Below are 10248 nucleotides of genomic sequence, written 5' to 3'. Positions count from 1 at the left end.
TATCTTCAAATTGACAATTGCATATAACTTTTAAGTAGTGTCGTCAAGATGGTTGCAAGATGATGAAAGTAACATGTCTCGTTTAGAAACAATAAGAACTTAAAAATTTCAGATCATCTTTTGTTCGAAAATTCTATGCTCATCATGATGTACAAAACTAAGAACGTACAATCACGTAAATAAAAAGTTTTATCTTGCTTTGTAGAAAAAAATTTACTTGTTTAATAATTATTAAAAAAATGCTCATATTACATTGATGCAATGAATTGTATTTTAAATATGTTTTATACAAGAACAAAAATTGTGCACATCATCTTCGGGTCTGCCGAAATCGCGACAATCTCCAATCGACATCACTCGCGCCGCCGTGTGGAGTAAGAAATTTCCTCCCTTACTTTTGACAAATTATTGGTCAAACGATGGTACAGCGATACTTACAAACACCGGCAAAACAGGTTCTCCTCACATTTATTTAATATAATATAAATTTCGGACGTTTGTATGTCTTTATAATTTTTAGTCAACATCGAATTGGCAAACAGAAAAATGCCGATAATGCGCGGCGGTCCTTTGAAAGATGATGAATTTCAATTTATGAACGTACAGTTTCGATGGGGCCCGTCCGACTGTCGAGGCGCGGAACATTCTATTGACAACATTTGGTTAGAGAAATTTAATATTAAGTTACTAACCACACATAAAAATATATCAATCATATTTTAAATTTAATCTTAATTGCAATTAAAATCAAAATTTAATTTTATATTAAACGAGTTTCTTCTGATGCAGTTATTGATCAAATAACTTATAAAATAACAGTATTTAATAAGGTATTCAATGGAGGCGCAAGTTATGCATTGGAATACGCGTTATGGATCGATAGACAATTGCTACGACAAGTCCGATGGAATTGCAATACTCTCCTACCTTATGCAGGTAAAAGTCAATAATTAATTAAAATCCAACATGTCAGACCTTTTCCATTTTTATAATAAAGAGTATTATTTCTGGAGATAATTTGTTAGATTACCATTGTAATTTTATTATAATATATAATTTATGATGAAAAGGTTGTTGGCTGTCCTGGTATTCCAGATAATACTGCACTTGCTCCAATAACTAATAAACTATCGGAAATTAAACAGACGGATAGCACTGTAAATATTACTCCGGGTAATTACGCAATCTGAAACAATCTTTAATAATACTTATCAAACTAATTACAAAATAGATCGATTATAATTATTAATGCACTATCCTCTTTTGTTTTCTTTTTATTGCAGTTATTTGCAGTTCACAAAGCAATTTTATATAAAGTCATATATCTTTATTTTATAGAATATTTTTGTAATATACGTAAATTTTTTGTTTTCTATAAAAGTTTCTATTGTGAAAAATATTATTAGCAATAATAATGTTTTTAATTAATTATATATTTATTTTTAGATTGTTTACGTTGGATGATGCATGCATGTACTTACTCCGGATATTATACTTATTCAGGCTCTCTTACTTTTCCTCCATTTAATGAATGCGTCACTTGGATAATTGTGCCAAATGCGATAAAAATATCTTCCTGCCAAGTATATTAAAAGCATACATATTAATTAAGTTTTCAAAATTATAGCTGCAAATATAAACGTATAATAACTTATATATTATATAGATTGAAGCATTCAGAAGTCTTTATAATAATAAATGGGAGCATATAGTAAGAAATTACAGGTCGCAACATTTTCTTCGTGGAAGAAGGATGTTCTTTGCTACAAATGATGCAACAGTTTGATTGATATATAAATAACTACATAAATTAGCTAACTTCAAATATTAGTTTTATTGGATTTATATTTAAATTTATATAAAATACAATATGTCATATAATTTTGCATTTACTTTGTACAAAATTTTCTAATTACTTTTTGTTCTGCAATAAATAATTTTTAATTCGTGCAATAATGACAAGTTATACAAATACAAATACAAGTAAGTGAAATATTGAAAATAGTAAAAGTCAGGTTATGCGTGTTTGACGTTTTAATTTTTACGTTATATATTTTTGTATTATTCTATTATATGTAAATACATATATTACATTTTTAAGGCACAACCCCAAAAAATGCTCAAGCACCGATCGATTTAAATAACAAACTTGTGAGACGTATGAGATTTCCACCGTTAATACTGAATGGTCATTGGTTGAAAGATGGAAATGCAATTTTGTTTAATAACGGCAAGACAGGTAATTCATTTTATTTCAAAATAACTTGTTGCATTCTTGAAACATGTGATTAAATAATAAATTCTTTTTTTGTCAGCAATGATTTATTTGGGTGGAGATAGGATTCCGTCAACAGTATATGGAGGACCTCTGAAGGATGAATATGAATTTCATGATGCACATTTTCACTGGGGCGAGAATGATTCCAGAGGCGCTGAGCATACGATCGATGGTACTTGGTAAGACTGTACCAATAATAATAAATTTAAATATAATTAATAAAAAAAAATTGTACATATAAATTTTTGCATACAACAGAACATTTTACTATCCTATATTTCTATATAATATTGTAGAAATATTGCAAGGTTGCTGCAACATTGGTAAAGGGTTCTGTATCATCCTATTTGAGTTGTTTTAATAAATTTTAATAAACTTTATGTTTAAATTAATATAGGTTTACGATGGAATGTCATTTAGTTCATTGGAATAAAAGATATCTCACTTTCGAAGAATGTTTAAAATATCAAGATGGTCTTTGCGTGTTAGCTTATTTATTCTTGGTATATTTACTTGTACATATATAATTATGTCTTGTCTTTTATCCATTACTAATAAGTTTGTTTTATAGGTTCATTCGGGATCTTGTAAATGCAGCAACGTCAAATTTGAAGGAATCTCTAAAAATCTAAAATATATTCAGAATACTGGATCAGAGATACAAATTCCAGCAAGTTACTATCCAAAAAATAGAAAAAAAGGAAATCTCTATTATATAATGTTTTTTATATGATAAATTTTATGATACTTTTGTGATGTTTAGATTCTTTATCTTGGATGCAAACAGCAACAGATTCTACAAATTATTATACCTATCACGGTTCTTATAATGTAGACCCTCATCCGGAATGTGTTACATGGATCGTATTTCCAGTTATTATTCCTATACAATCTCGACAAGTTAGTTATTTATTTTAAATTATTTATAACAATCACACATATAAACACAAAGATGTCTCTTTGAAATTTCTGTAGTAATTATTTTCTTATATATTGACTGATATTCATATTAATCATATAACATATAACAAGATGCATATAACAAGATGCATACATGTACAATTATATTAATAAAATTCTAGCTTGATGAATTTCGAAAATTAAAGAATAAAAATGGAGAATTTATAAAATCCAACTGGAGAGATATTCAACTTTTACAAGGACGACAAATATTTTTAGCTGTCCCTTAAGAAAAATTTATATGTTACTATAACTTAATAATAAACTATTTCAGATTTTCAAAATTTATAAGTTTTTTATAACACAAATTATTTAAAGTTATTTCTAAATTTTTGCAACACATGTAATGTATATTACATAACTAAAATTGTTAAATATATATGTAAATACATATACATACAATATTTTATATAAATTATTCACTAAAAATTTGGAAACTTATTATGTATTATTGCTTGAAAATAGATATATGAATAAAATAGATAAATATAATTACGACTTTATTTTAAGTTTTAATTCATTAAGTCTGTGAAAAGAATCGATACTGACGCCAACGCGTTCTATTGCTTCTTCCAGAGCTTTATATATACGAATAAAAAATACTTCTCTGTAAGGTTGCAAATTTAAATCAAAATTTTCTTTTTCTTCTTGCACTCGTACAGTTTCTTGACGAATTAACTTTTTGCTACGGGTTTCTTCCGAACTGTTATTGGATCTGTGAGATAGGGGCGTCAATTTTTGCTCTATTTCCATCGGAGTCGCGGACTCTTCTCGTATCAGACTATTCCTCTTCACTAGTTCACTTTCATGTTCAAACAGATTCGCGAAAGCACATAAAATATTATACACAGCGTCATGCTTATTGTGCTGTGCGACATCAGATTCCATCAATCTTGGCCTGAGGCTTTGCTTGCAAAGTTCATTAAATTGGACGAGAATATTGCGTCTGTAATTTGTATCTTTTATTTGCAAAATGATGTCTCGCAGGGTATCCAGCGATAAATTCCAGGCTAATGTACTATTACCGGCAATGTCGAAATATATTTTCTGCAATTGCATCATGATACTGGGATGATAATGATAATATGGATTCAGAGAGATGAACAAATCACTTTGTGAAAGTGGCGCCTCGTAAAGTGGCTCTGATTGTTCGCTGTGCTTTACTCTGGCTATGATTTCTTCGACGATCGAGCGTATCGTTGAGTCTCGAATGCAACGATCCAGATACTCGTCGATCGTTTGGCGATCGGTCAGTTCTGTGGTTTGAATATCAGTCGTGCAACCCCAGAATCGAAATATAAATGTAGAGGAACTTAATTTCGGCTCCGTGACGAATCGCCAGAACTCAGTGAAGACTCCGCATGTCCTGGATCGATACCAAACCTTAAATTTTACGATCTGACCTGGAAGTATGAGCCCTTTCGTCTTATTGAAGAAGAATGGACTACCACGTATCTCGAAGGACACGTCGTATGTCCGAAAAGGCGAGTATCGCCAATGATAGACGATAACATGGGTTCCTTTGTTCTCAAAGACGATCTCTTTTTCGATTCGCTCGTCGACCTTACTCGTAAAAGTTACAGACCAAGTAATAGGATCGTTGTCCACTGGTTCCGTACTAAAGAGAGATCTTTGCCAAACAAATTCTCGATCTTGAATCTTCAGAACTACCGCCTGATCGATATCCTCGCGCGGCTCATCCTCATCAGGCTCTGTGATAGTTATCGGCGGAATTCGTAACAGCGGTAGTTTCTTTTTCTTACAGGCACGCCCCTGGACAAACAACGTTGCCATTTCCGGTTCTTTAGGCAGCACCAACTTGATTTTCTCTGCATACTCGAGCTTACGCGTCTTGAGATACTCGCTGCGTTTCCAGAATTCTTCTTTGACTTTTTGAGTTGCGAGATCCCGCTCCTTTATCATTAGGTCTGGCAATCCAACGCACATTAAATCCGGAGGAAGATTCAGGTCCTTTCTGCTAAGAGTCAAGGACACTTCTGGTAGACAAGTATCGCCGCGATCCGGCAGGAATTCAGGCGTCTTCCAAAATTCAGGCCCACCGCGATACTTATCGATGGGCACCGATATAGCAACGTGTTCCATCAGGTTTTTCATCTCAACAAAAGCACGAAACTTTTCCAAGGAATTCTGTAGCTGATTGGGATGCGAACGACCGGTAACATATTCGATGTGACGATTTTGCTTCTTCCAATCGGCGAGCCATTTTTTCCAATTTATAAAACGATGATCTTCCGAAAAGAATGTATCTCCGGAAAGAAGGTTATCCCTAGTTGTTACAAGTGGCTGGCGACTCTTTTTCCAGACTTGAGGTTTATCAGATTTACCAATTTTTCGCGCGTAATCCATCTTCGACAGATTATCTGATTATTTTATATCTTGTCTAGGAATATCCAACGTTTTACTCATTTGAATGAGAAACTAAATTTATTTTATCTTTTTTGCAACATAAAATCAATGTTGCTTCTTTGATTTTGACAGTTTATATGTTAAATGGGTTATTGACATTTTGTGAATGCTCACGCATCCATATGTATACTCACTTATATGGAATTAACTTTTAAATTATATTTTTGCTTTGTAATATGTTTTAAAAAAATACAAAATATAAAAAAATAAATGGCGCTTCTATGTAGTTTCTCTTTATAAAAACATACATTTATTTTAAGTATGAAGAAAGTGCTCTATTATCGATGATGTTCAGTATCGATTAAATATTTGAATTAAAGTTCAGACGAAGCAGAATCATGTTGTGACCAAATGTGTTAAGTTTGAGGCATTTATATTTAAATTTATTAGTAATGTATATCATGTAACGTATCAGCATGAATATTTTGACAGGTGCAATATGTATAATTTGAAATTGTATTCTTTATATGATTATAACACTTTGTTAAATAAAACTTTGTTTGTATATATATATATATATATATATATATATATATATATATATACACATACACAGAATATCACAAGCGTAATGAAGAAACGGTTAAATTGATACAACAATTGGGTCATACCGATGGCAAACTGAGATCACCAATCGATTTGAATATCAGTTACATGAATGTCGTGAATCTAAATCCTATACAGTGGTGTAACTATAATGTCACACCAAAAAAACTAAAGCTCACTAACACTGGATACACTGGTAAAAAAGATAAGAGTAATGTGCAATCTACATAAAAGCTTGCGTCAGGAAAAGAGTAATTGCATATATTATTTACAGTCATGCTTAGTGCAAAATGGCGTGATAAAGAACCGTATTTGTATGGCGGCCCCTATGTTAGCAGTTACGTCTTCTCGCAGCTTCATTTCCATTGGGGTAAGACTGACATGGAGGGTAGTGAACACCACATCGACGGCGGAAGGTTTTATTTTTACTGTCTACAAATTCGATTTATTTGTTCTTTTTTCATTTAAACATACTTTTTTTCCACAAAGTATGCCAATGGAACTGCACGTGGTACATTACAACAGTGATTACGCAACTCAAATAGGGGCTCTTCGCCAACATGATGGTATCACTATATTGGTATATTTATTCCAGGTATTAAAATATATCTCTTTTATTTTGGATAAAGTTTATTATAAAATAGTTCTATATTAAATTACATTTTATGTATTTTTTTACGTTATAAAATAAGTAATTTTAAAATTTGAATAAAAACTGTTGTTAAAAATTTAAAAAATAATATTGTGTACAGCTGCAGGCAACTCCTAATCCGCTTTTGGATGATATCATAAATACATTACCCTTTATTCAAGCGGCTCACTCTTCCATTCGTTTAATACCTTTTCCTATAACAAATATTATACGATGCTTTCAACGTGATTACTTCGTTTACTGGGGTTCCATAACCATGACAAATATCAGAAACAGCGTACTTTGGTTAATAAGCAGAGAACCATTAGGAATATCTATCGACCAAGTAAATTATGCCACGTTAATGGAACTATTAATAAGCGGCCTAAATAATGATTAAATAAAATAAGATTGTGTTACGCGCCCACACGCATAATTTAATTCATTTTGTAATAAACTTGTCTTTGTTTTTCAAGATTGCGGAGTTTCGCACACTATGCGACGAACGTAAAATGCCAATTTTGACGAATTGTCAGCCATTACAAGACAGAGATAACAGAAACGTTTTCCACGTATGTCCTAGTGGATCTAAATATGCAACGCTTCTGCCATTACGCAATGGTGATAAATATATTCATGAAGACAGTGTCGATGAGAAATAATAATGCGTTGATTATATTACTCGTTATAACAATATTGCAAAATTAATTTCTGCAATTATTCATAAATACATCCAAGTATGTCTATTTAATTTATTTTTTACTCTACTTACGCTTTACTTTATTTTTTATAAAGCACCATTTATTTTCTCTTTCTGCGACGTCTTTTAATCCTTTCCCTCTCGAGATCACATTCCGGGTAAAAAGAGGCGCAGTCGACTCCACCCAAGCCCAGAATGGATGCTTTCACAGAGTCCAACATTGCCGACCATGGAGTCCTGTGTAGCATTCTGCCCGACACCCAACTCATACCCAAGCTGAAAAAGAGGGTGTCGATGTTATCGGTTTTAGGATATATCAACCGACAAACAATTGATATTGCGTCGATCGATTCATGAGCTGTGACAATAAATTTGTATTTTATTCAAGATCCATTCATATACGTGATTATTGTTACGCAATCTATTACCTCCATACAGGAATCCAAATTCTGCGGTCGTCTTTAGTTTGCTTGGAGTATTGATTATCTTCACATAATATTCTGCGTAGACAGTTACCAGAATCCGTTTCGGCGACCAAAGCCGCTTCGATGGACCTCAAAACGCGATAGGACAACTCGTTCAAGTCTTCATTGCTAATGGTAGACGACGAGAGAAAAATTGGATTTCTCTTGATTCGCCTATTACCATTGTTATTACCATTACTATCCTAAAATGTAAAACATTTTTTAATTTCTCTATCGATACGTATATTGAAAGTTATACGTACGGCTCTTCTTTTGCATTAAATATTTTTATTTATTATTAAAAGATATTTTAGAAAACAATTTATATTTTTAAACAAAACAGTTTTGTTTAATACCGTGCAATTCATTATAAGCTGAATGATGAATAGTCCAAATGCTAAGAATGCAAGTGCAGTAAGCGCAATTTCGAAGAAGTCTTTAATTGACAATTCGTGGCCCTTTCCTTTGGTATAGGAGGGTTTGTGTTCCTCTTCATGTTCTTCATGATGATTCGACGGATAATAAACCTCTTCGTGGATAGACGGAAAGAAGTCACCATGATGGCTAAACGAAGGACCGTAATGGAAAGCATGATGCCCCGTCGATGATGTCAGCATGTCATCTATTCGTGGAATATGTAAATATCACGTCTCAGATAAGTTTTTTATGTAACGCGCTAGGCTGCAATAACTTTTACAATCTACCTTCGTGAGATGTATCGCCATAGACGCCAATCTTTCCATTTGATGGCACAGGAGCTTGCATCGCGTATCCCGTCACCTCGCCATCGAATTCCTCAATATCGTCACGCTGGACATCTTGCTTCTTTTTTATTTTTTTGTGAGGCACGTAATGTCGATACACGTCGTTTAGTGTCGTCGTTCTATTATAGACATGTTAGAAATTAAACAAACTTTTCATGCCTTATAGTATTTGTACATCCCAATAAAATTAGAAAGATAAACGTTACTTTCAAATTAAAACATATCTTTTAGAATCACTAGTTTTACTTAATTTTTGAAAAATATTTTATGTTAAATAATAAAAATCTTTTATAATTTCTCAATAAAAGTAAAATTTAAATTAATTAAAGAATTTTATCATGAAAAAAAAAGTTTTATTCTCAAATATATAAGTTTATCGTAATGTAAGACTTGCAAGTAAGTGTCGTAATTATACGTTGTACAAACATTTTTAATTTAGATTAAAAATAATTTTCCAAGTTTCTAAATGTTTACCGTTGCAACCAGTTTTTATATTTTGAGCTTCCTTCATCCGCCAAAAGTTTATCGTGTATTGTAACGTTATCATTGCTTAAGAAGTTGTAATGCAAATTGTTGGTTGGAGATTTAGGATGTCGTTTCATTCTAGGCGTGCTCACTTCCTTGAAGATTTCTTCCGCTATGTAGCCATGACAAAGATATTCATTCATCCTTTTCCTAATTTCATATATATCGATTAATTTAATATTAGCATTGCACACGTAGATTTTCAGTTAATTTACTCTCAGATTGTATTATAATCAACACTTACCTGTGATATTCCATCTCGTATAATGCTTTATTAAAAGATCCATCCACGGTTTCATTTAACATTGTCTTAGGGACATTCTTTTGATCATTAAATAAAAATGACCCAGGTAAAAGATCTACGGAAAGTATATCGTTCTGATCGATGCAAAATTCATTGCCGTCGTCGAAGCACTCCTGCGCCAACACTGTGCAAATTACGAATAATATTTCAAAGAGATATATTATTCTGTAAGTCTGTAATGATTTTTCATCGCGTTTCAGCAAATTTTCTAGTGCCATTATACCACGAGAGTTGTCACTGAACACCCAGATGATTGTGACTGAAGAGAAGGCGACACGCTCTTTCGCCTGTCTGCTAGAAATAATTGCTTTAACCGTAACGCACTGTCCAGGCTGCGTTACAATAGTCTATTTACAGTTTCAAGTACACTTACAATATTAAATATTAATTTACATTCATGAAATTTGTATACAGGTTTATAATACTATAAATAAAATACGTTTATAAGCTATATTCATGGAATTATATACATATACAATTAAAAAAGGTGTATCATCTAAATTAATTTCTTTTATATTCCTTTTAATCACCGCTTTAATTTTTTTATTACATTGTTATTCCATATATTGTTTTAGTTATAATTAAAATAAATAAAGTCGAAATCATCTTCATCATTATTTAAATAAAAAATGTTTTATTTTACATCTTA

The 10248-nt window shown here is 31.9% G+C and overlaps 4 protein-coding genes across 5 annotated transcripts; 2 read left to right on the top strand and 2 right to left on the bottom strand.

Moving 5' to 3' along the window:
- The first annotated feature begins 135 nt into the window (after positions 1 to 135).
- On the top strand, positions 136 to 2144 carry LOC105830330 (carbonic anhydrase 1). The gene is made up of 7 exons (XM_028194987.2): positions 136 to 175; positions 294 to 455; positions 521 to 662; positions 831 to 936; positions 1071 to 1173; positions 1447 to 1583; positions 1667 to 2144. The coding sequence occupies exons 1-7, from the start codon at positions 136 to 138 to the stop codon at positions 1784 to 1786; spliced, it is 810 nt and encodes a 269-aa protein (XP_028050788.2). The 3' UTR covers positions 1787 to 2144.
- Positions 1928 to 7593, top strand: LOC105830336 (carbonic anhydrase 3). Of its 2 annotated transcripts, XM_036289678.1 has the most exons (9): positions 1928 to 1983; positions 2102 to 2239; positions 2316 to 2457; positions 2676 to 2781; positions 2850 to 2952; positions 3042 to 3178; positions 6486 to 6806; positions 6964 to 7188; positions 7319 to 7593. In XM_036289678.1, exons 1-9 carry the CDS (start codon positions 1956 to 1958, stop codon positions 7502 to 7504), a joined length of 1386 nt encoding a protein of 461 aa, XP_036145571.1. In that variant the 5' UTR covers positions 1928 to 1955; the 3' UTR covers positions 7505 to 7593. The 2 variants fall into 2 exon arrangements, with proteins under 2 accessions (XP_036145571.1, XP_036145572.1); XM_036289679.1 differs by lacking the exons at positions 6964 to 7188; positions 7319 to 7593 and having other exon boundaries at positions 6486 to 6627; positions 6701 to 6883.
- On the bottom strand, positions 3688 to 6080 carry LOC118646552 (MYCBP-associated protein-like). The gene has a single exon (XM_036289677.1). The coding sequence runs from the start codon at positions 5603 to 5605 to the stop codon at positions 3731 to 3733; it is 1875 nt and encodes a 624-aa protein (XP_036145570.1). The 5' UTR covers positions 5606 to 6080; the 3' UTR covers positions 3688 to 3730.
- On the bottom strand, positions 6919 to 10072 carry LOC105830334. The gene is made up of 7 exons (XM_028194982.2): positions 9540 to 10072; positions 9245 to 9445; positions 8711 to 8889; positions 8363 to 8628; positions 7971 to 8209; positions 7615 to 7818; positions 6919 to 7057 (listed from the first exon to the last, which is right to left on the bottom strand). Exons 1-6 carry the CDS (start codon positions 9815 to 9817, stop codon positions 7644 to 7646), a joined length of 1338 nt encoding a protein of 445 aa, XP_028050783.1. The 5' UTR covers positions 9818 to 10072; the 3' UTR covers positions 6919 to 7057; positions 7615 to 7643.
- Positions 10073 to 10248: the final 176 nt, after the last annotated feature.

Source organism: Monomorium pharaonis, chromosome 7, assembly GCF_013373865.1.
Source record: "Monomorium pharaonis isolate MP-MQ-018 chromosome 7, ASM1337386v2, whole genome shotgun sequence".
NCBI classification, from domain to species: domain Eukaryota; kingdom Metazoa; phylum Arthropoda; class Insecta; order Hymenoptera; family Formicidae; genus Monomorium; species Monomorium pharaonis.
The sequence above is the reverse complement of the archived record's forward strand: the minus strand, read 5'-3'. Positions and strand labels throughout refer to the sequence as shown.